Source organism: Eublepharis macularius, chromosome 9 (genome assembly GCF_028583425.1).
Source record: "Eublepharis macularius isolate TG4126 chromosome 9, MPM_Emac_v1.0, whole genome shotgun sequence".
NCBI classification, from domain to species: Eukaryota; Metazoa; Chordata; class Lepidosauria; order Squamata; family Eublepharidae; genus Eublepharis; species Eublepharis macularius.
In genome coordinates, this window is record NC_072798.1 from 48,938,008 (window position 1) to 48,963,976 (window position 25,969).

General features: G+C 42.2%; 1 protein-coding gene across 2 annotated transcripts in view; it reads left to right on the forward strand.

Annotated features, from left to right (window-relative positions):
- The window catches only part of EEA1 (early endosome antigen 1), a 77,145-nt gene extending 52,057 nt beyond the window's left edge, over positions 1–25,088 (forward strand). For both annotated transcript variants that reach the window (XM_054988351.1, XM_054988352.1), the window contains 10 exons: positions 598–699; positions 2,035–2,229; positions 6,682–6,864; positions 11,353–11,538; positions 12,242–12,373; positions 14,289–14,474; positions 18,367–18,605; positions 21,414–21,534; positions 22,337–22,435; positions 24,584–25,088. In XM_054988351.1, the coding sequence (XP_054844326.1) occupies positions 598–699; positions 2,035–2,229; positions 6,682–6,864; positions 11,353–11,538; positions 12,242–12,373; positions 14,289–14,474; positions 18,367–18,605; positions 21,414–21,534; positions 22,337–22,435; positions 24,584–24,706 (1,566 nt within the window). In that variant the 3' untranslated portion in view covers positions 24,707–25,088. The remainder of the gene's footprint in view (positions 1–597; positions 700–2,034; positions 2,230–6,681; positions 6,865–11,352; positions 11,539–12,241; positions 12,374–14,288; positions 14,475–18,366; positions 18,606–21,413; positions 21,535–22,336; positions 22,436–24,583) is intronic.
- Positions 25,089–25,969: the final 881 nt, after the last annotated feature.

Genomic DNA, 25,969 nt, shown 5'->3' on the forward strand with positions numbered 1-25,969 from the left:
TTTAGCGCTCAGAAACTGTTTTCAGAAAATCTTGTGCAAGTGGAAATGCAAGTGAGAATATAATGAGGGACTTAAGGCAAGTGGTTTTTTCTTGCATTTCTGCTTGCACAGTAGCTCTAGCATAAGCAGAAATTTTGCACTGGATCCAACCTATGGAGGTGTAATTTTAAAACACAAAGGTTTTTTTTAGTATAAACTGTTCATTATTTATTTCCTAAAGTTCTGCCCAACATGTAAAAGAATAAAACAATTATGTCCTGGTTTGGTCACTGTCAATTATGATCAATGTAATCTGTTGTTGTAATCAGTGAAGATTTGTTTATTTTTGAAAAGGTAACATTTCTCATGAATTAATAGCTTTTTAAAATACATAGTTTGTTTCTTGTTTAGAAATATTGTGGTACCAGATGCAGTATTGCATTGACTTTAAAGACTTGAATAGGATTGGGCACGTCTGATACTTATTAACCAGTCACTGAATTGAAATTAAAAAGATGTCATAATTCATTGATACTTTGTAACTCTTTTGCAATTTTTGTTGCCATTCATTGTGAAGAAAGATGAAATGCAAACAAGGTATTCTTTTTTTTTCCACAGGAGAAGTCTTGTCAAGAAGTTAAACATCAGCTTCAAGTCCAGTCAGAATCTATTGCTAAAGAACAAAATGAATTGAAAAACTTATTGGAAAAGCAGGAAGGGGTAATGTTGACTATATGGCTACAGGCATGAGAAACATGGAATAGTGTTTTTTCCCCCGTCTGAATACTTTTGCTAGAGTCAGACTTTGTAGAAAGTAAGCAGAACTATTTTATTGAGTTTCACATACAAACAGGCCTCATTCAAGATGGCAATGAATTGTTTAGCCCTAGATTAAATCTCAGTTTATCTGCATGTTTGTATATTTAACAACAGAAATACAGCTTGTGCTTAAGGTAGGGTGTGCACAAGTTTGGGTCCAGAATTAAGGGGGGGGAAGCCAGATTTTTGCTTTGGGTGTTCCTTTGCTGTTTCCCAGCAAAGAAGCAGTTCTTCCCTGTTTTGCAGAGCGGGGAGGGTCATTTTTCAACCAAATTCCACCAAATTTGCAGGAAACCTACTCCTAACTGTCCTTTAAAGACCCTCCCCCCCCAAGTTTCATGAAGATTGGATCCAGGGTCCAATTCTGTGCCTCCCCCAAAGGTGCCCCCTGCCACTCCATTGTTTCCTATGGGGAAAAAGTAAAAGCTGACACCCACTGCAAAAAAAATGGGGTAAGGCTGGCATGGCCAAGGCACACTCCCAGATGCAAGTGGAGATCATCCCAGAGAAAGCTCAACAGAACATACTGAAGCATGGGAATGGAATGCTCCCCAGAACCAAAATAGAACAAGGGGACCAACATCACACGCCCATTCCACCTGAACTAAACTGAAGCAAGGGGCACTGCTGCAAGTTAGCCCAACAGAAGCAAACTGAAGCAAGGGAAGGCCTTGTGGTTGTGGCTGGGTACTGCATGGTTCTGTTCTGTGCTGTTTCCTCACTGGCTGAAGCAAGGGCCTGAGTGCTGTGAATGACACTGGTTCTGTTGGGCTAAGTTGCAACACTGTCCCTTGGTTTGGTTTGGGTGGAATGGGTGTGGTGTGATGTTGGTCCCCTTGCTTCACTTTGGTTCTTGGGGGAGATTCCATTCCCATGCTTCAGTTGAGTTCTGTTGGGCTTTCTCTGGAATGTTCTCAGCTTGCATTTGGGAGTGTGCCATGGCCATGACAGCCTTATCCCAGCATTTTTCTGCAGTAGGAGTCAGCTTTGACTTTAGTTTAAGAAGCTTGCAGTGTTTTTTACACCTTTTTCCAACACGGATTTAAAACACATAGATTAGATTGTAGAAAATATTGTATCACCTTAAAAGACTTTGGGCATAATGTAAAAGTAGCAGTTAATATCTATTATTAGTGCAGGGGGTTGGACTAGATGACCCTAGATGTCCCTTCCAACCCTATGAGTCTATGATTCTAAGGTAGTTGTAGCATATAGTGCTTACATTTCCATATGTAGATATCCAAGCAACTGGCAACAGACCTTGATTTGACACGTGCACAAGTACTGCAGATGCAAGGTGTTCTAAAGGAAAAAGAAAAGAATGAGCAGCAGCTGCAGCTGAAGTTGAGAGAACTGAAGGAATCTTTTGATCAGAAGAAAAAACAAAATGAAACACAGCAAGCTGAATTAAAAACAGCTCTCTTAGAAAAGGTAAGAGCCCCTGCTTTTTGTGTTCATATTAGACATAGGTGAAAGAACTGCTAGTTAATCGTCGTTCTTCTGTGCAGTCCCACATGGGACTGCGCATGTGTGCAGGCCAGCCACTCGGAAAGAATTTTAAAGCTTTTAAAATGCTCCTGTAGAGGCCGCGTCTCCAAAGTCACGTAGAGACCCATTATCCCACCAAAATGGGCACGTGATAAAGGAGGAGCGACCCCTTTTCCCCCCAGTTCTCTCTAAGTGGCTGCGAGGAGAGGATCTTTGCTTAATTGCTCTGTTCATTCTTGCTCTTCTGTTTGACTGATCTTCAGCTTTTTGCAATTTTGGACCATTTTTGGCTTCTCTTTGGATTTTGGACTTGACTTACGTGAGTTTAACAATTTCTTGACCTTGGACCAACCTGACCTTCCCTTCGGATTATGGACTTGATTTTATGACCCTGGCCCTTTTTGAGCCCTTAGCCAGGCTACTATGGTGGAGGCAAAGGCTCTATTTACAAAGTGCGTGAAATATGGCACAAAAATAACCCATTCAGATCAGCATGATCTCTGTCTTCTCTGCCTGGGCGAGGGTCACAAAGTGGGAGTGTGCTCCATTTGCCGCCATTTCACTCCTAAGGCGCACAATGAGAAAGCGGTCTGCCTCAAGGGTGTGTTGTGGGAGAAGGTGTTTGCTGCCAAGACATCAGTCCCAAGAGATCAGGCACCCTTGATAATAATTCAGGGATCGAGGCCTTCTTCAACCCCTGACCACTGTTCCAGAGTGAGATCTATTGCCTCCATTAAGTCGGTAGAAAGATCAGAGCTGACAGCGTCAAAATCCGCTCCAAGATCTGCATTGGAGGACCCGACCTGACCCTCAGAACTGCCCTTAAAAAGGCTGAAGAAAACTAAGCACACTTCCCAATCTGACTGCAGGACCACGTTTAAACAAGGGTCCCATTTGGAGTCAAAGTCTCGCTCGGAATCGAGCAGGTCAGAGTTGAGGTCCCATACTAAGTTGCAAAGAAGACAACTCCGTCAACTTCAGTGTTGGATCCAGAGCTGAGACATCTGCCTTGGCCGCAATCTGCTAGTGATGTTAAAGATGTCATCTTGATTTCTCCCAGGACACCTTCACTACACCTCCAGTCACTGGAGAGATCATTGTCGGAGGGAGAGTTTCAAGACTCCCAGCCTATCAGTACCCTAAGACTACATTTGAGGGAACCAACAGCCCAACCAGCACTCAGGCCATCTGGCTCTGATTCCCTGATTCTACCTGATTGGAGCCGATACAGATCCAAGAGGCACCCGAGAATATCAACAGCAGAGAGGCATTGTCATGCCTGTTGCATCCCGCTGCGTTACTAGTGCTACTGGACCGAAGCTCCATAATTCTTGGATCCAAGACCGTTGACATTGATGGGAAGGTCTTGGCTGACCCCTCCGTCTCCAGCTCAGTAGCAACCCGCTTACTACTCTGATGATGATGAGGAACCGATAAGAGCCTTGTCGGAGGTCGGATCTGTTGGGAGTTGGCAAGATCTAAATTCAGTCACTATTGGGTTAATAAATCTGTTTTGATCCCATGAGACCTAACCTGGAAGGGTAACCTTGGCTTAGAGTCAATCCTGGTTAGAAGCCACAAAATGGTTAATGACCAGCAGGTGTGCGTGAGACTCTGGGTGAGAAGCTGAAGCAGATGCAGACGGACAGCCCTGCTACTGTGTAGCCTCGTTACCTTATCTATTATTGATTCCACACACGTTGGATAATGCCCTTGCAATCCTCTTTATAGATTATTTGGAACAGGTTTTTTTGTGTGTGGAACAAAAAATCCTCCTCAAACGATTGATAAAGTGCATTATCCAACGTGTGCGGAATCAGCCTATTAGCTAGCTTTCTGTATGTATGACTTGACTGTTTATTGAATTAACTGATACTATATAAAGACTATTTTCTCACAAATGAACGGCTGAACTTTCCATGCCTCGACCTTTTATCCCACAAATTTGGTGGCAGAATTTTGGTTGTTTTGAGCCAATTTGTTTTTGGGTAGAGGCATTGAGGGCTGGCAAATATTTTGGAATTTTTATTTTCTCCTCAAGGCAAAGCAGAGTGTTCTTTTTGTAAATGTTCCTATCATTTTTAAATTGGGGAACGTGTTGCATTTACCTCTGGCTGCAGCTGAAATAAAAGGAGCTGATTTTTGAAACACAAAAGCTTTTTTTTTCCTCTTTGCCCTTTGAAGCTGTGTTTGAAGAGACACAGAAGCATTTTAACAGCCAGTAAGTCCTTAATGATTTGCATAGTTTGGAATGCGGAGCTGAGAAAAGCTAAGAAAAGGGGGGAAAGAATTTAACTCTCTCCACACTGAGAAAGGCAAGCTGCACAGAGATGTCTGTAACTTCAACTGCTAGTACTGCTACAGCCACCCAGCAAATTTGACAGGGTTTGAGTAATAACAATGGCATATTTGCAATTCCAAAGTTAAACAAGAATAACTTTCAAATGTGGGATGCCAGATTAAAAGTTTCCCTCCAGGACAAGAAAATGATGATAGAACTGCTCCAGACCGAGGCTATCGGGCTGTCTAAGCAGCAAATGAGTGTTGGGAGACACTCTAGGGAGACATCTGCCAAGGGCATGGGTGGCGCTGTTCTCATTCGCCAGTACTTTTGGCTTTGCTCAACTGGGTTGCCACCTGAGACCAAGAACAAGGTGGAAGAGATCCCCTTTGAAGCGACCTCCCTATTTGCATCTACGAACAATGAGATTCTTTCACAGAAAAAGAAGAATCGACAAACTGCTAAATCCTTAGGAATCCTGCCCACTGACCAACAATATAAGCCCAGGAACTTCCTTTGACACTAGTACTAATGCTTTCAGCTCTAAGACAGACCCTATAGACAGGGATTGTGCAGGTGGGGAATACTAATCCCTCCCCGGGGTTTTTCTCTAAGTTTTTCCTAGTCTCCAAGAAGGATGGAGGCCTTAGGCCTGTTCTTGAACTGAGAGGTCTTGGTATCTGAAGACAGAAAAATTAAAATGGTCACACTAGTGGCAGTCTTAGCCCTATTGAACCCTGGTGAGTGGTTTGCAGTCCTTGATCTTAAGGATGCCTATTTCCTTCTGGCTATCAGAAAGGACCACAGGAAGTATCTCTCTTTTAAATACTTGAATAGAGTCTACCAATACACAGTATTACCATTTGGGTTATCCATTGCACCTCGGGTATTTACAAAGTGTGTTGCACCGGTTGTAACCTACCTTAAAGATCAGGGTTCCTCTATCTTCCCATACCTTGATGATTGGCTCATTTCAGCATTATCAAGGGAGGAACTGCAACTAGATGTTTCCCTGGTAGTGGATATTTGTTCACGATTGAGGTTGTATATTTGTATATATATTTATTTATTTATATTCCACCTTTCTCACTGAGATCCAAGGTGGCTAACAACAGTGCAAGTGGCAATGCAATATAATCAACAGCTAGGACATTGACTGAGCAAAGTACCGTAATGAACAACAGTTAGGACATTTAGGGAAACAGATATAATAGGGAAAAGTAGCAGAAAATTTTTTCAACAAGCATAAAGCCAAGCATCATGATGAAATCTATCTGAAACAAAGAATAACCAATTCTCATGGCATGTTTAGCTTTGTGGAAACTTGCCAGTAGGCACATATCCACACCAGCAGACAACAGTGAAGTGTTCAGACCTCATTCCTACCAAGGCATCTCTCTGAGTCGTTTCCTATGACACAGCCCTGTAATCTGGGTAGAAAGCCCTCCTGAATAATTCAGTTTTGCATAGTTTGTGGAAAGCCAGGAGAGTAGGGGCTTTCCTGACCACCTCAGGCAGGCCATTTCACAAGGTGGGGAGTACCACAGAGAAAGCACATGTGTGAGTAGCTGTTGATTTTGCCCAACTGTAGAGAAGATCCTGTTCAGATGAGCAAAGCTGCTGTGGAAGAACATAGGGGGAGAAGCCTTCGCACGAATATGAGGGGCAAGGGGCATGAAGAACTTTGAATGTGATAGTCATGACCTTGAATTGCGCCTGGTAACTGATGGGAAGCCAGTGGAGTGACTGCAGAATGGAAGTGGTATACATGCTCCATCTAGCTTCTGAGAGCAAACAAGTTGCAGCGTTCTGCACCAACTGAAGTCTTCAAGTTAACTTTGAGGGGAGACCAATGTAGAGTGCATTACAGTAGTCTAGTCTCGATGTCACTGTGCTGTGGATCCAGATTGGCCACATCAAGGTGACAGTAGGAATTTTCAAAATGTTTTACAATCCTTATCTCACTTGCATTGACAAGTAAAGCAAGCTAGGAGACCCATCTTGGCCTAAGTGAAATCATTTGTAATTCCTGGATGTGCAAGGAATCCATATTTCTGTTCTTTATTTGTTGCTTGTCTTGATTGTCTTGTAAAATTTATTTTTCTCTGTGTTAGGCAGAGCTAGAGAATAAACTGCAGCAGCAGATAACATTGTCAACACAGGAGCTTACAGCAGAGAGAGAAAAAATTACAGAACTTCAGAAGACACACAAAAAAACACAAGAAAATATGGAAAAAATTCAGCTGGATATTTATGGTAAAGAATCAGAGCTCTTGGCTATACGGCAAGACCTAAAGGTACATTAAATTTCTTCAGTAGATCTTTTTCAGCAATGTACAGTGCTGGAGCTCTTCATTGTAACTTGTTTTTTATCTGCACCAGCGTCCATAAATTGCATTGCAAGTTCTTACTGGTTATTTTGTCTCTTGATGTTCCTCTCCTGCTCTCCATGAATTTTTAGCACGGATATAGTTTTGGGTTATGGACAATTTTATGCTTGTTGTTTCTGTGAAATGGTGCTAAGTACTTATTATTCTATGGAAATCAGTAACTATGTTGGGATGGATTGAAAAGTCCTTGATATGAGTCTGTGAGGCTGGAACATAGTCCCTGGATTGATAGATGAAAGAAAGAAAGGCTTATATTAGATAGGGATTTGTTAAATAATTAAGCAACCCCCTAGATACCCTAGAATGTTTCCATAGGCGGAAGGATTTCTGTCTGAGTAGTGGAACTTTTTCACTTCCTCATGCTGCAGCCCAAAATGTATGTGGAAGTGGTCTGGTGGATCCAAGTCTCAGCATTTTGGGGGAGAAAATGTTCCGCTAATGAAGGCTTAAGGGGCAGTAACTAACAAAACATTGTGAAACCATTTGTTCAGACAGATGAAGGAGTATCATGATAAAGTTATCACTAGGGATGTACGTTTCGGCATTCAGAATGCCGAAAGAATGCCGAAACAAAAGTGTTTCGGCTTCTTTCGGGGAATGCCGAAACGTTTCGGGGAATGCCGAAACGTTTCGGGTAGCCGAAAGAAAAAAGCCGAAACGTTTCGGGATTCTTTCGGCTTTCTTTCGGCTTTTCTATGGGAAAATGCCTCCGTCTTCCAGGACGTCTGGAGGAGGCATTTTCCCACCGAATAAGCCCAAAATTGGTGGGGACCTTCCTCTAACCCTTCTCTAACAACCACCCAAGTTTCAGACAGATTGGACTTTGGGGGGCCATGTTATGGCCCCCCAAAGCAGGTCCCCCCATCCTCCCATAAGAAAGCGAAGGAGCAGCATATTGTTAGCATGCTGCTGCTGATCTTTCTTCATTATTTCCTATGGGGAAAAAATGAAGAGGCAGGCTTCCTTTGCCAGGGGTGGCATTTTGCATGCAAAATGCCCCCCAGCCCTCAGGGGCCCTTCTCCCACCCCTCCTCCCACCCCCCACCAAGGCTCAGCCTGCTCCCACTTGGGGGGGCCATTTCATGGCCTCCCCAAGTAGGTGCTCTAATCTCTACCACTGACAGCTGGGGGAGGCTTGTGTTGCCAGGGGTGGCATTTTGCATGCAAAATGCCCCCCAACCCTCTGGGGCCCTTCTCCCACCCCTCCTCCCACCCCCCACCAAGGCTCAGCCTGCTCCCACTTGGGGGGGCATTTCATGGCCTCCCCAAGTAGGTGCTCTGCTCTCATCTCTACCACTGACAGCTGGGGGAGGCTTGTGTTGCCAGGGGTGGCATTTTGCATGCAAAATGCCCCCCAGCCCTCTGGGGCCCTTCTCCCACCCTTCCTCCCACCCCCCACCAAGGCTCAGACTGCTCCCACTTGGGGGGGCCATTTCATGGCCTCCCCAAGTAGGTCCTCTCAGCCCCTAAAGTCCACCCCTTACAGCCCCACACAAACCCAATTCCCCCCCAGCTGCCACACACAGACCCAAATCCCCACATTAGCCCCTCACAGACCCAAATCCACCCCCACCTGCCCCACACCCATAACCCCAGGAACAGGCTGGCAAAGGCCAGCCCTCTCCCTTTGTTCCCTATGCTGGGAACTTCTAAACTCTCTTTCCCTAGGCAATTCTGCACAGCCCAGGGGTGCCACAATGGTGGGCACACTTCTGAGTGCCAGCTGGTCCCTGTGAAAGAGCACCTGAACCACAGACACCCTCCCTCAAATTCCCCCACCACCTACAGAGATGGCTGGCCAGCCAGCCCCATTGTTCCCTATGATGGGAACCAACTGCACAACAAAGAATAAAACAAGAACAACACAAAATAAAGTTTTAAAAAAATTATATTCTCCCTTCCAAAGTACAAGTAGGCAAAGCATTATGACACATTACACCAGCAGTCCCCCACACAGAAAAATTAAAACAAAACTCACTTAACATCAGAGAATCACAAAGCATGATTCCTGTCAAAAACACTTTATTTCTTGAACAGCTTTAGGTTACACAGCAGGGGGGAACACCAAAGGGCATGGCAGCACTATCTTACACAAAAATAACACAACTCACTTAACATCAGAGAATCACAAAAACACAATTCCTGGCAAAAACACTTTATTTCTTGAACAGCTTTAGGTTACACAGTAGGAGGGCACAACAGGGCATGATAGCAATGTACTGCAAAAAATAATACAACCCACTTCACCGTTTTTGACAGCAATTGTGTTTGTGTGATTCTCTGATGTGAAGTGAGTTGTGTTATTTTTGTGTAGTACACTGCTTTCCTGCTCTGTGGTGCCTTCCTAAAGCAGTTACAGAAATAAAGTGCTTTTGACAGCAATTTTTTGGGGTGATTCTTTAATGTGAAGCGAGTTGTGTTATTTTTGTGTAAGATAGTGCTGCCATGCCCTTTGGTGTTCCCCCCTGCTGTGTAACCTAAAGCTGTTCAAGAAATAAAGTGTTTTTGACAGGAATCATGCTTTGTGATTCTCTGATGTTAAGTGAGTTTTGTTTTAATTTTTCTGTGTGGGGGACTGCTGGTGTAATGTGTCATAATGCTTTGCCTACTTGTACTTTGGAAGGGAGAATATAATTTTTTTAAAACTTTATTTTGTGTTGTTCTTGTTTTATTCTTTGTTGTGCAGTTGGTTCCCATCATAGGGAACAATGGGGCTGGCTGGCCAGCCATCTCTGTAGGTGGTGGGGGAATTTGAGGGAGGGTGTCTGTGGTTCAGGTGCTCTTTCACAGGGACCAGCTGGCACTCAGAAGTGTGCCCACCATTGTGGCACCCCTGGGCTGTGCAGAATTGTCCAGGGAAAGAGAGTTTAGAAGTTCCCAGCATAGGGAACAAAGGGAGAGGGCTGGCCTTTGCCAGCCTGTTCCTGGGGTTATGGGTGTAGGGCAGGTGGGGGTGGATTTGGGTCTGTGAGGGGCTAATGTGGGGATTTGGGTCTGTGTGTGGCAGCTGGGGGGGGGAATTGGGTTTGTGTGGGGCTGTAAGGGGTGGACTTTAGGGGCTGAGAGGACCTACTTGGGGAGGCCATGAAATGGCCCCCCCAAGTGGGAGCAGTCTGAGCCTTGGTGGGGGGTGGGAGGAAGGGTGGGAGAAGGGCCCCAGAGGGCTGGGGGGCATTTTGCATGCAAAATGCCACCCCTGGCAACACAAGCCTCCCCCAGCTGTCAGTGGTAGAGATGAGAGCAGAGCATCTACTTGGGGAGGCCATGAAATGCCCCCCCAAGTGGGAGCAGGCTGAGCCTTGGTGGGGGGTGGGAGGAGGGGTGGGAGAAGGGCCCCAGAGGGTTGGGGGGCATTTTGCATGCAAAATGCCACCCCTGGCAACACAAGCCTCCCCCAGCTGTCAGTGGTAGAGATTAGAGCACCTACTTGGGGAGGCCATGAAATGGCCCCCCCCAAGTGGGAGCAGGCTGAGCCTTGGTGGGGGGTGGGAGGAGGGGTGGGAGAAGGGCCCCTGAGGGCTGGGGGGCATTTTGCATGCAAAATGCCACCCCTGGCAAAGGAAGCCTGCCTCTTCATTTTTTCCCCATAGGAAATAATGAAGAAAGATCAGCAGCAGCATGCTAACAATATGCTGCTCCTTCGCTTTCTTATGGGAGGATGGGGGGACCTGCTTTGGGGGGCCATAACATGGCCCCCCAAAGTCCAATCTGTCTGAAACTTGGGTGGTTGTTAGAGAAGGGTTAGAGGAAGGTCCCCACCAATTTTGGGCTTATTAGGTGGGAAAATGCCTCCTCCAGGCGTCCTGAAAGACGGAGGCATTTTCCCAAAAAAAAAACCCGAAAGAATGCCGAAAGAATGCCGAAAGAATCCCGAATCCCGAATCCCGAAAGAGATTCTTGTTTCGGCTTTCGGCTTTAACGGTAGAGAATCTTGTTTCGGGTAATCCCGAAACAAGAAAGCCGAAAGTTTTTTCCTTGCACACCCCTAGTTATCACCTGATGAATGAAGCATTTACTTTGAGATTAATATATCTGCAAGGTAGAGTTCTTATCACCAGACTGCTGTTGAGACATTATGGTGACACCATCTGCTAGAATATTTGTGAAAAATAATCATTTAATGTATTTTCCTCATTTTCTTACCTAAGGCTGTCCTATGAATTGATTTCCTGGGCTGAATTCATTGGCTGGGACTAGAAAATCTCATGTCACTTCTGTGCCTTTTAAGGGTCATCTTCTGGGATTGGCCAAGGTTTTTAACTAAATAAACGAATGAACAGATTGATAATTTAGGCTCAGTCCATAGCTGTGTTGTACTACTAAGCGTTATCAGGAGCTGACATTGTGATTATAATGGTAGGGGGTTTTTTGTAATTAGATTTCTCCTTAAATTAGTCTACAGAGGAGAAGCTTGCTTTAGCTCAAGAGGAACTGATTTCTAACAGAAATCAAATTAGTAATCACAATCAGCTGATCAAAGAACTTAAGACCATAAGAGCTACTCTGGAGCAAGATGCATCAAAAAAAGAACAACAGTTGATGGAGCAAGAAAAATTGTTACAGGAAATACAGAAAGATAAGGTAATTTTCATCCTTCCTCACTTCTGCTGGTTTGAGTTGGGGTTCTAGTAATTGATACTTCTTTTTTTGAATACATGGTTGAATTTTTCAAAGTATTTTTGACAGCTCTTTTGGCAGAGAACCTGGAACAGCTCCTTTTGTGTGCTGCTTCTGGTACTTGGTCTGCCATGCAAATAGAAGTGCTTTCAGAATGGACTCGGTCTTGGACTCAGTATATCCTATGAAACATAATATGTACATTTGGGCTCTTAGTTTATTTATTTGTTTCATTTATAGCCCATCGGTCTCACTGACACTCAAGGCAGATTAAAAAAATACAGAAAACAATGCAGTCAGATAGCAAAGATATCCAATAAACAATGCAACACGATTAGTATTGCCAAATTGGAAAACAAATAAAAAAACCCTGTCTAATAAATATGATTACGATTGCAGAGAGTGGGTTACAAAATGGAAGACAAGGTAGTACAAGCAAGGTGATAATATATATTAAAGCAATCTTTGACATGTATAATCTCTTAATTTGTATGGTGGCATTTTGTGACAGGTTAAAATTAATTCTATTAAATAGTTTTTTCTGTAGGGAAGAAACACATGCTGAGGAGTATTAAAAGGCACCTCCCTTACTGAAAGTGCTTCTATAATAGTCTGAATCAATTGAAAGAAGTCTCTTAAGCATATCTGTGGGCTTTTTCCTTTCAAGGCTTTAAAAGAAAAAGACTTGGCTAATGAAAAATCCAAAACAAATGAGCTCCAGAATATAAACAACAAATTGGAAAAAGAAAATGCCAAACTGAAGGAAGAGGGTAGGGTCTTCAAACAAGAATTTGAAAAGGTATGGTGACGTGGGAGATTTGTGTGGTCATGAACTTGTATTATGCATACCTTTGAAAGATGGGAATTACTGTTGCTGCGAGATGGTGAGTTCTTTTAATGAAGTCAAGAGAGCAGGAGTGGATTGGACTGTGACATCAAGGTCTAAGTCAGGGACTGGCAATTTTGTTCAGCTGTCATGATTTTATTTGAAATATATCAGGTACTGGTCAGCCAAATTTGTTTTGGTTTCAGTGCAGAGCTTAGATTCAAAAATTTCTGGAACTAGGTTTTAGATGTGAAACTCCTCTCTCCTCACAGACATATTCTTGACTAAATGCATGAAGGGGAGAAGCTTCATTTTCCCATTCAGTTATATTTTGTCTATCAGAGTATTTGGAAAATTGTCTTCAGACACTCCCTCTTAGCAAGCTCGTTTTCTCATTCCTCCTTTCCCCATAATTTATAGGCAATTTTCTTTCTTTCTCTTCTCTCCAACTTTCCTGTCTTTATTTTCTCTTTGGTTTGTCTTTTTATGGTGCCCATATGTCTTTGGTGCAGAGGAAAATCTTTAAAACGTGTTGGCAGTGTGTGGGGAGTTGTCTTTGACTGATAACCACAACTGAGGTCTCTTGTGCCTTGGGGAAGAGCAGACAGTAGAGATCTATATTTGGTATCTGAAATTTATCAAACACGCAAAGCATAGCCAATCCACAAGGCTCTGAGACACCTTTGGGAGTGGGCTCTCTTAGCTTCTGAGGAGATGGCTGATGAATTACTGTCAAATTTCAAGAACACATCTGCTTGAAATAAGAGCTACCAATTCACCAGAGCCATTGGTTTCTGCTCCCTTGGTATAATCACAGCAGCAACATTCTATTAAGACAGAAGTGTCTGGCCCAATTACTATTGGAACTGAAGAAGATACATGAAAAGAAATATGAGGCTAAGGTAACTTGCGATACAGAGCTCTTGCCTCTCACATGGATGTGTCCTGGCATGTATCTACAACTCTGGTACCAGTGGCATCAGAACTGATCTTGGAGATGGTTCAAGAGGTCGTCCTGAGAATTTCTTTAATGGACTGGAATCAGTCTCCAGACATCTGTCTCCAGGAATCCTTTTCTAAAGGGTAATTGGAAGATCCCCTCAAGTGAGATTCCAACCACCTCTCCACTACTGGGGTCCCCTAGGGTTCTGCTGATATTACTATGGTTCCTCCAGCCATTTATCAACAGTCTCCTGTTGATAAAGACTCACGGGATAACCCAACTTCAGCACCTTTCAAATCCAAGATTCTAGAGAGGCTGGTGATGCTTTTCTCTTAGACATGCACAGTTCAGATTCTGCCTTAAAACAGAAATGATTTTTGTGCCTAAAAGCTTGCTGTGGAAGTTTCTGACAGAGTTCTGTGAGGCGAAAATGTACAGATGACCACGTGAGGTTACATTTACGCCTCACAGAACTTCAAGTCATAAACTTCCACAGCACCTGGTGTACAGTTACAGGTAAGCAAACTTTACACAGCCCCTCTGCCTCTTGGGTGTGTTGTTCATCTTTTGTGCCTCTGAACTTTATTATGCCTCAGTTTTCCAAACATCATCCCCACTCAATTAACCACCTTTCCTTTATGTACAGAGTTTTTCCTGTTCATGTGCTTTTGAGATTTTCCCCCCAAGCAAGCTGAACTTTACTCTGATATAGAAACATTATGGTGCTGAATTTACACTTCCTGAATTGTTCAGAGGAGTTCTTGGAATAGGAGATAAAATGTTTTTACTTTAATAGTAATTACATACCTTTCTGTTGTTGTTTTGTGGTGCTGAGAAATCTTCTGGCTAGTTTAGCGCTGAAGACTCTAAAACTGTTTTGGTGCAATTGAAATTAATTTTCACATATTAACTTTTTATTTTGTTATATTGTGTGTGTTTTAATAGGAGGTTACAAATTTGAAAGATGCCAAGCAGCTGTTGATTCAGCAGAAACTAGAGCTTCAGGGGAAAGTAGATAACATTAATACAGCTCTTGAACAAGAGAAAAAGAATCGAGAAATTATAAAAGATCAGTTGAAAAAGAGAGAAGAAGACTTGAAGAAGAAATATTCTGAACTTGAAGCAAAACTGGTCAGTATACATAATATGAAGAGTAGGGGTGTGCACTGGGGAAATATTAGGTTTTCCCACTTTGGGTTTACCCGAAGCGGGAAAAAGACTCGGAATAACCCAAAACGTGAAGCAGCAAGCCACTTCGGGTTTGGGTTATCAGAATCGCTTCGGTATGCTTCGTAATGATTCAGAGCATACTGAAGTGAGACCCCCACCGCCCCTCTTCTCCCAACCCCAACCCCACTTACCTTTCCCAAAGGCTGGAGCAGGCGCCTCTGCTGCCACAGTGGTCAGCAGGGTGGCAGGGAAGGCCGCAGCTGGCGCCTGCACTGCCACTTCGGCTGCTGTGGTGGCTGGCAGGGTGGCAGGGAAGGCTGCAGCCGGCGCCTCTGCTGCCCACGCTGCTGCCTCCGCCTCTGCCAGGATGTCCTAGGTAAGTGGGGTGTTGGTGGGAGGGAGCCCTTTAAAAAGGCCCCGAAGCGACCTGAATCACTTTGGGAAGCTTTGATTCAGCATTTCCGAATCGGGGCCATCATATTGGCCCCGTTTTGGAAATACCAAATCTTTACGAAATCTTTTGAACTCATGGCTGAGGCTTATTTCAGAATGCATCAGAAATCAAGTAACTTAAATTCAATTTATATTTAAATATATATTCATAAACATAATTAATACTTTCATAATATATGGGGTTCTGTGGGATGCATATAGTCCCACCCCATTTTTCCATAATTCCTGTTTGAGAACTTGCCTTATGCAAAGTGTGGTTGTGTAAGTTGATCATATTTCAAGAAAACAATATCACAGATATTTGGGCGACCTTTGTTCTGCTACAACTAACTTGTTTAAATAATGCCATCCCTGCTTTTTTGAAATTTCCTTATGGTAAAGACTGCTTATCAGTTGGTGCACAGCACAGGTTCTTCTGATGCATTTGTTCATTTCTCCCTGTAAGTGACTCGAAGGGAAAATGTGAGTCTGCTGTCCATCTCTCCTAAGTACAATCCCAGGGAAAATAGACTTCCTTACTTATCCAGATATCTTTGCCTGTTGGGAGACAGGTACTTTACGGAATGTTCAAGTAGACAATGGTAGTGAGGTCTGTTGTCAGAGAAAGCTTGGCCTTATTTATGTATGTTAGAGGGTATATGCTTTCTAGCTTTGAACGTTATCTCCCAGTTATGAGAGTCTAGGCACTGATAGCTTTGGTAGCAGAAAGTTTGATGATGGCTACCTAAGAACACCCTAGGCAGGCACATCCTCTGGGAAAGTTTCTCCTGACAGTATTATGACACTGTTTAGGAGAGCTTAATACTGGGGTGTTTGGGGGAAGCTCTCCCCCAGCTTCCACATTTTCCTACTTTTCCCCCAAATCAAGGCCTATTTGATTTTCTTAGTTCTCTTTTTGTTGGGGGTGGGGGTGGGTATAGCAAAGTGACTCATCAGAAGGGCACAACAGAGTAGGGGTGTGCATTTGGATATTTCTGATGCAAATCAGTGTCCAAAATTCTCTGCTTTGTTTTTTGGATTGGAAATTTCCAAAACAAAGCTATGCATTTACAAAATTTAGAAATCTGGACTAGTCTACTTCCATTATTTTCAAAAGGCAGTCAACTTGATGTCTGGACTCTAGATGATACATACACATGGGCAGTAGAAAACAGTAGAAGAAACAGGAGGCCAGGTTTACTGATACCTGTTATTCCTGAACCACATTTGTCTGAAATACCCATGAAATTTCAGGAAAACAATAATTATGCACTTTTTGAAATAATGGAATTAAATTTAAATGACATTTTTGGAAGTGCAAACCCCTACAGCAGAGCATAATTTCAAAGGCTATCTTTTCAAATCCTGATAGCTCTTCACTGCGTCTGTGCATTTGTCTATCCTTATGGATGCTTTACTCTATAAGAGAAAGTAAAAATTCAGTGGTCTGCTGCCTTGTCCATCACTTACAGTTTTCCTACAATACTTTTTCACATCTGTGTTACTTTATGGGTTCAAAAGACTGAAGGTCTTCTCCGCTTCTCCTCTCAGAAGAGGGTTGCCTGTCCTCCTATTAATTGAACTATTCAGTTCAGTATTCCCTCTGAGAGCTAAGCTACAAGCGACAAATTACACAAGGAGGAGCATGTGTTGCAGTGTTAGCTGGGAAGCTGAGTTTTAAGAGAGATCGGAAGGCTTTGTCAATTTCCCCTCTCTACAAATGCTGCTCAGAAGGTTTGTTTATTTCCTCTTTGCCTGAAACTGATAGAGCCTTCCAGTCAAAGAGGAAATTAACAAATCCTCTGAGCAGCATCTCCTGGGCTCTGTAGAGAGGGGAAATTAATAAAGCCTTCCAATCTCTTTTAAAACTCTGCTTCCCAGCTAACATTGTGACTCCACGGGCTCCTCCTAGTGTAATTCGTCTCTTGTAGGTTGGCTCTGAGACTGGAAAAAAGATGTTATTTTTGAGTGCTCCTTACTTATTAAGGAGGACAGATAGAAAAGCCTATTTTAGGTCCAAGTCATATAATTTTGTGAATTGCAGTCTTTATAGTTGTGCTTGACTGTCTTATTCACACATATCTCTACCCTTCCTGCAGAAAGTCTTTCTGCTGTTGGGGGTGTATACTGCTAGTGGTAGAATTCCAACACCTTGGGTGTTTATAAAATGCACAACAACTAGGGTGTCTCACTTGAGGCTGCAATATAGTTTTTTCCTCTGGTCTGTTGATGGTTGGTTACAAACCTTTTGCAGGACAAGCTTTTTTTTGTCCTAGTAGATGAAAAAGAGTTTCCTTTGCCTTATTACTCTTACTTGATCCACATTTTACTAAAATTTTTCAGTTTCACAATTGCAGTTCTGTGTTCTTATATACTTGTGTGTGTCACCTTGTCAGAATGTGGTCTTCAGTTTAAGTTTCACACTTCATGGGACAGAGCATATGTGCACCATTCTCATGCTTTCAGTACTATGTTCTTCCAAGGGCACTGGCATGATGCTGTGACTCTGAAATGTAGTGCTATCTCAGGGGCTGCCTCTGTGGTGTGGGAGTCCTACTATGAGGATGTGCCTCCAGATGGGTCCTGGTCTTCTGCAAAATGACTTTGTCATACTGCTACTACTTTCACCAAGAATGCTAGATATACCTTACCTTTCTTTTCTTTTGTTTTACTGCAAATGCTCCATGTCACTGCAATGCATTGCAGTAATATTTCCTCAACTAATTAGCATTAACTCCTAGATATTCTGATTGGAGGCATGGGCTATTTGACTTTGTGACACACTGTGATGGTCCATGGCCTGCCCTTTTGTTTGCTCCTTTGCTGGCAGAGACCCCCATCATTGGGGAATGCCCTTGCTAATCCACTGGCAAAGTAATCTGTTTTTATGTTTTATCTCCTGGATCTTTCTTGCTATGCAGATTGTTCTGCTAACAGTACAAGGTTCATTGATGGTGCATACCGTCTGTCTTTTCTTTGGTCCCATCACACCTGCTTCCCTGTTTCCATTATTCTGGTATGGATCTGCTATATTTTCACTCCCGCTGATGGCTTTGGCAGTTTTGGTCAGCTCCTTTTCCTGCACTATAGCAGTAGTCTCAGGTTTTTTTTTTAGTGTACAGCATTTCCACCTGTGGAATGAGACCACTGTGGGTTTCTAACCTATGCCCCCCCCATTCATAGATTTTCACAATGTTAATATGTTCAGTGACCAGCCACGATTCCCTACCAGAGGCTCTGGAGAGGAATTGGGAAGCGCCTCTTAGTCCAGCCTTGGCCAGTTCTTCTTTAAAGACCTCTAGTGGATGGTGAGAAGAGCACTGATCATCTATTCTTCTGTCAGTCAAACAAAAAGGGAGAATTCCTTAGGTAAGCAAGTTTTCTGCTCTGACCTGTTGACACGTTGTTTATTTTGTCTTAGCAAGTGGAGATCAAGGAAAAAGATGAACAATGTAAAAGTCATGAGGAGTTGGAGGGGAAACTCAATATGCAGATCACAGCATTGAATGAAAACCTGGGTACAGTCAAGAAAGAGTGGCAAAGCAGCCAAAGAAGAATTGGTGAGCTAGAGAAACAAACAGATGATCTGCGTGGAGAAATTGCAGTACTAGAAGCCACAGTACAAAATAATCAGGATGAGAGGAGGGTGTTATTAGAAAGGTAAGCCAGTGAATGAGGGCCAGGTTGTTGTTGCAGTTTTTTTTTTTTTTAAAGTTCAAGTATTTGTTGCTAGTGGAACATAAAATTGACATGGAGTACTTTTAAAATTTGTTTACTAAATATAAGCCAAAGCCCCCAGCATTGCTGTTTAAGGGATTACTGCCTTTGAACGTGGAGGTTCCGTTTAGACATCCTGGCTGTAATAGCGGTTGATGGGCCTATCCTCCATGATACTGTCTAATCCCCTTTTAAGGCCAGCTAAGCTAGTAGCCGTTTCCACAGCCTGTGGTAGTGAATCCAACAGCCCAGTCATTCTTTAACTGAAGAAATACTTCCTTTTGTCTGTCCTGCCTCTACTGCACATCAGTTTTCTTCGATACCTGCTAGTTCTATTATTATGGGAAAGGAAGAAAAAAATCTGTTGCCATATTCTTCTACTGCATGCATAATTTCATAAATCTGTCATGTCCTTTTCTGCACTTTCCATTTCCTTTTTGAGATACAGTAAGCAGAACTGTATGCAGCCATCTCATAGATCTAGGCAAGTCAGTATGATATTGGCTGTTTTATTTTCAGTTCTTCAGACTCTGAACTTTATTTGCCCACTGTTGTCGCTTGTTGAGATTTTTGGATCTATCTCACCTGAACATTTATGGTGTCATCTGCTAACGCGGTCACTTCACTGCTTATCTGGATCAAATCGTCACAGTACCAGTTACTAAACCCTCAGAAACCCTTTACTTACTTCTGTTGTAAGTTCTGTCTGCTTAGTTATTGCTTCTTTGCTCCCTGTTGTTGAATCACTTTCTAATTCACTTTCTGATTCACTAGATAATTTGTCCTGTTTTCCCATAACTACAAGGCTACTCAGGAGCCTTTGGTGAGATACTGTCCAAAGCATTTTTGATGTCCTCTTACATAGTGGCTACTACATGTTTGTTAACCTTCTCAGAGAACTTCAAAAGATTGGTGATGAAACTTCACAGAAGCCACGTTGATGCATCCTCAGTAGGGCTTGTTCCTCAGTAGGGAGCTGCTGTGGTACAGTGGTTAAGTGGCTGGGATGCAAATCAGCACTCTGTTGGTTTGACTGCTACTATTGCCAGGAACCCTACAGATGGCCTTGGGTAAGCCACTCAGCCCCAGCTCTCTACCTGTATTGTGAGGATAGTGATACTAACTTTATTCACCACTCTGAGTGGGCACTAACCTGTCCAGAAGGGTGGTATATAAACTCACTGTTGTTATTATTAGCTTAATAAATCTGTCTTTGATAACTCTTACCGACGGTTTACCTGGAACAGATGTTTGGTTAACTGATCTTTAATTTCATGGATCTCTTCTGGATCCCTTTAAAAAAGTGTTGAGTTTGCTACTTTCCAGACGTCTGGAAGGGAAGCTGATTAAGCTTCACATTTGGATTTGTTTGTGTCAGATGTGTGCCATTTAAATCCAGTAACTTGCTCGTTTTTTAATTGGTTAGCTAGCCCTAGAACTTCATATCTTGTCTTTTTCTATTTTACGTTTTTTTTTTACTTCATTTCTACTCCACTTTTCTCCCAATAGGGCTTCCATCATGCTTCTGTCCTCCATTTTATCCACACAGGAACCTGATGAAATAGGTTAGGCTAAAAGGGTGTGACTGGCCCAGGGTCACCCAGTGAGCTTCCATGACAGAGTGGGGCTTTGAACCTGGTCTCCCAGATCCTAGTATGACTCTCTAACCTCTCATACACTTGGAAAAACTGAGTACTTCCTGAATACAGCAGTTCTGGCATGCCCCACTTTTTGACATTGAAAACTGGTGCAAATCGTTCCATTTTTATTCAGTCTTCCTGTCTTTCTTTAGCAGTCCTTTCAACACTCTGTCATCCAAGGGCCACACTGCCTCTCTGCTTCTGATGTATTTAGAAACATAGAGCTGGAAGAGACCCCCAAGGGTTATCTAGTCCAATCCCCTGCACAATGCTGGAAACTCACAGCTACCTCCCCCTCACTCCCAGTGTCCACTGCTTTATGTCCAGAGGAAGGCAAAAAACCCTTGAGGATCCCTGGCTGCCGGTCTGGCCCAGAGGAAAATTCCTTCCTGACTCCAAAATGGCAATCAGCACGAGGGCCACAAGAGCCTAGCACTGGCTCATCCCTTCCTGCCCTCATTATCTGCCTGAGTTCATTCCGAGTCATAGAATTAGCATTGCTGTCAGGTGGCCATCTAGCCTCTTCTTTAAAACTTCCAAGAAAGGAGAGCCCACCACCTCCTGAGGAAACCTGTTCCACCGAGGAACCACTGTAACTGTCAGGAAGTTCTTCCTAATGATTAGGTGAAAATTCTTGTGATTTTAACCTGTTGGGTCTGATCTGACCTTCTGGGGCAATAGAAAAGAACTTCGCTCCTTTTAGCTTCCTTTTGACTTTAGCTTTCTACTGTTACTGTAGCCAATCTGGAATAGTGATTTATACCTTTTGAAATGTATCTTTCATATCACAAAATCTTGGGTATTTGTCACTGATAGGAAATTAAAAAGCTTAGTATTCTAATTTTTTTGGTTGCTTCGATTATGTGGACAGTCATACCCACCACTGAAGAAACATTCCTTCTGTCATTTACTTCATATATTTTATCCTTTCTCCTCTGCCCTTTTATGGTGGCGTTAAACAGAGAAGCAAAAACAGTTTAGGGTAGGTTAATTATATTTATTTATATGGTAGTTATTTTATTGATCTTATGTTTTCATATTTAGAGCTTTGAAAGACTGTTGTAATAAGATTTTGATAAAATAGGAGATTGTTTACCATTTTCTTTTTTAGGTGCCTTAAGAGTGAAGGAGAAATCGAAAAGCTTCAAAGCAAATTGATGGATGCGCGAAGAAAACTGGATGATACTACTGCAGCAATGCAAGAGCTTGGCAGAGAAAACCAATCACTGCAGGTATTTCATTTTGTTAACTAAACATGAAGTCAAATATTAAACCATTCAGGTAACATGGCTGTAACCAGGACTTTTGATGGTAGTAGATATAGATGAAACAAATGTGGAGGACCTAGTCTTGGTTGTAAACATGTAGTTATTCTAGGTGCAACAGATGTTAGCTTTTTTAATAGGTCTGAATCCCTGCGTTTGGAGCTATATGTGTCCCAGGCCACAGCTGTTGTGCAGCCGGATTTGATTTGGCTGAAGTGTCCGCCCTATTTAACTTCCTTTCCTCTAGCTCTAATCCCTTCTGAGATAGAGCTGATCTGTGTTCCATAATCTCTTCCATGCAGCCTTTAAAGGTTCTAACCAGAAGTGGAGCATGGCTGGTGGCCTCCTTGTATCCAGAAGCCGTATGGGAGTATGGCCAAACGTGAAAGGGACCAAATGCACCTACTGAGCAATCGTTGCTATTTCTCTTCTTCCCTGCCTCCAGGGTGGAGTTTCCAGACAGCTGATTGACAGGTGGCTGGCTGACAAAGCACCAGCTGTCAGTAACAGACTGACTTGTAAAGGGCAAGCCACCACTGATCAGCTGGCTGGTTTGTGGACCTTTACAGGATGAGTTCCTGGCTCCCCTGTGCCTGGTAGATGCTGTGCTTGGCAATGTGGGGTGCCAAGAAGGACAGGTGTGTGTGTGTCCAGGCATTGTCCCTGCTGCCCCTTGATACCAACATTACTGTTACATTTTCATTCATGGCTTTACTATCTTTTGAACTTTTGAAGATTAACTGAAATCTACTTTTAAAATTTTGTATAGATCAAACACACACAAGCCCTAAACAGGAAATGGGCAGAAGACAATGAGGTCCAGAATTGCATGGCCTGTGGGAAAAGCTTTTCTGTAACAATAAGAAGGGTATGTGTATCTGAATAATATGTTCTGTATTTTTTTCTTTTTGAAGCAGCTTCTTTTAAGGAAATGATTGTAGAAGGTGATCAGATTAAAATGTTGACGTGTTGCAGGGTTATTAAAGGAAACATTTTCTTTCCTTAAACCAGACGTTTTGAGGCTTAAGATACCCACAGTACAGTCATTGCTGAATTATATTATCACATCTGTTCATTAATAATAATAACAACAACATTTGATTTATATACCACCTTTCAGGACAACTTAACATGCACTCAGAGCAGTTTACAAAGTGTGTTATTATTATCCCCATAGCAATCAGCCTGCAAGGTGGGTGGGGCTGAGAGAAGCTGTGACTGACCCAGGGTCACCCAGCTGGTTTCAAGTGGAGGAGCGGGGAATCAAACCCAGTTCTCCAGATTAGTGTCCCATTACTCTTAACCACTACACCAAAGTGGCTGATGATACAACCTGCTCAACTAGACATCAACTTCTTTTGTAATCTGAAAGGTTGTATGCAACACTATACGATTTTACAATTGTGAATGCTTTATCTTTATTCCAGTAGTGCCAGTGTTAGCAGTCAGACTCCTCCTCCAGCTGAGGGGCAGTTTATACGTATGGAATAAAAAAATGCCCGTCCTTATATAGCATAAGTGCAAGACATTGCCTGGCCTGAAATAAAACAAAATCGATGTCAGCCAGATAGGAGCCTGGAAAATGTTTTAGAAGGAGAATCAGAGCAGCTGGCTGACAAAAGACCCCCTGTACGCCCCGGAGTGATGCATAACTTAGGACAATGAGATCTCCCAAGAAACTCTTACCTAATCTCATCCATACGCTGCCTAACTTACTCACCCAAGCTTAACTTGGTTAAGCTACCAAGTTCACCAAACTTGGTAGCTTAACCCGTCTGGTACTCAAAGGGTCATCAAGCACCATTTACACTGATAGTCCACCTCAGGTAGACCCATTAAGCTTCTTCCACCTCCAGAAAACCCATTAAGTCATTGTTTCGGGGGCAAAAATGTTAGCTTGCCCCAGGAAGCAGTTTGCCCTATATCTGGATTCCTTAGCCACTAGTGAATGTGTGTGTGTCTTTGGATCCATCCATACACCCCCAAATCTCTTTGGGCTTCACTTCTTCTCTGTGAAACTCTGCTCAGTTCACTACTACTTCCATGGACCTCCTCTTTGAGACTGGTAATTATCGCCTTCCTGAAATTGTTTTCTCCCCTTTTCCTCCCTGATTTTCTTAGTTAGTCTGTGCGTGATGTTTGTACGTTTGCCCCTTTATTTCTCTTTCAATAAAAAACCCTTTCTGAATGAAATGAAGCTGGTTCGTTTCAAGAGTTCTCTTAAGGGAATAATCCCCATAAACATAGGTGGAGAATCCCAGTTACCCTCTCTCATTTGTCTCTAAGCTAATTCCCTCAACTAATTAGGAGACCATCTATTTGGGTAACACAAACTGATTTCCAGTGTTGACCTGCTTGGCACAACAAAATAATTCTGTAGCAGTTTTGATAGGCCCCTGTGCTGTGCATTTCAGACAGTCTGAGCATTTATTGTTCACAAGATTTAAATTTGAAAGTTCTTAGGCTCATATGTAACTTTCCTTTCCTTCTTACCTTTGCATGCAGTTGGGAATTGAAGATTTCCTGGATCTCAGCAAATCATTGTTTGGTTTGTGTCTGAATCAGTAACTAAAAGTGTTTCTATTTCTTCCTATAAACGAGGATTAAGCCATATTTTATTCCTTCCTCAAAGGCAAAAAATGAATTGTAGTTTGTGATGATGGTTTGTTGTAAACCAGGAAGTGTTCAGGTTCAGAGACCCATGTGAAGGGAGTTGGAGAAAAGGTGTTATGCTTGTCTGAGGACTTCCAAGACTAGATCTTCTCATGACAGAACATTGTTTGCCATTACATTTTAATGCTCATTTGATTCCATTTCATCCTAATTACTAGGAATATTTTTGGCATATAACTCACTGAACTGTGTTGTCACCCTTAACCTCAATACTTCTAGAAGTGTTGTATTAATTGTTTTATTTTATAACATTCCACTGATAATTCTGTATTTAAAAACCTATGAACGCATGTGTTGGTATAGGATATATGTGTATAATAAATATTTTCTCTCTATTTTACAGCATCACTGCAGACAGTGTGGAAATATCTTCTGTGCTGAGTGTTCATCAAAAAATGCCTTAACTCCTTCTTCAAAGAAACCTGTTCGTGTCTGTAATACTTGTTTCATTGACCTGCAAGGATAACTACTCTCAACTCTTACATGTTGTGGTAGAATAAAAGTTTCTGTCATGCACTTCGTACAACTCTCAGACTACTGTTTGGTTTGGGCAATGATTGTAACAATTGGAAAAATTCTAGTAGCGTTTAAAATATACATTACTGATTTAAAAAGTCAAATTGTACTACTTGTGAGGCTGACGTTATCTATGGCTTATTTGGTTTTCACCTACAAGAGCTTTTGTGTCTAGTTTAAAAATCCCCAGTAGCCTGTAAATAAAGTTTAAGCGGAAAAGCAACACTGTATTTTTTAAATTCTGATTTCTTTGTTCAAAAGTAACACCTTTTAAGTAAATGTATTTGTATGGATTTTGTGTATCAAATATAGCTGCTGAAATGGCATAGTTACATTTTAATGGCTGCACTGGAATGTTTAAGATAAGAGTCTGAAGCAGTTTTTGCCCCCCACCTCCTTTTCCCCTGGAATTCCACTTCTGTTATGTGTACCCACAGTTAATGGAAAACTGCCTTGAGCTTTTAAAATTTTGGGCTTGTTCACTATGGCATCACTATGTTCTTCACTGAAAATGAAAAGCAATGTCAAATGTTTGACATATCTTCTGAGAATACTCTACATAATATCAAAAGTATTTATCAAAAGTATTTATGTGGATTACATCCACATTAATATGCAAGTTCCTGTACCTTTGAGATAGGGCTGTGTTTAATCCTCTCCCTCCCTCCTGCAAGCTTTTATGCTAGCTTGTATTTTAAGGGTACCACTAAAATATTTCCCCAGGTAAGTAACTATTACCTTAGTATGCCAGCATTTTCAGCATATAATTTTGTCATCTTTTTCATAGTTCTTGCTAGAGGTTTGCTTAGTCAGCCCACAGAAATGGAGTTAAATACCCAGCTCTGTTAATGAGGGATGGCTTTTAAGATTTTTTTGGAAAATGAAGATTCCACCACCAGTATCTATCTTGCCTTACCTGAACTTGTTTAATGAGATGTATGTCTGTCATGGGCATAGTACAATGGTGCCATATTTTATTCAGCTGAAATTGCTATTAATAAGTTAAACATTTAGATCTAGGCGGCAGATAATTTCATATTGCTAAATATCTTTTTTTTGGCAGAGAAAGGCATAATACAATATGCACAGTCTACAGTGTTAAATGATGTTCTTGTAAAATTTAGGATTATTGAAATACAAGATGGCATTTAAAATGTAAAGCTTAGTTTTTTGAACTATTTAAAATGCCATTTAGGTTTTTTTATAAACTTGT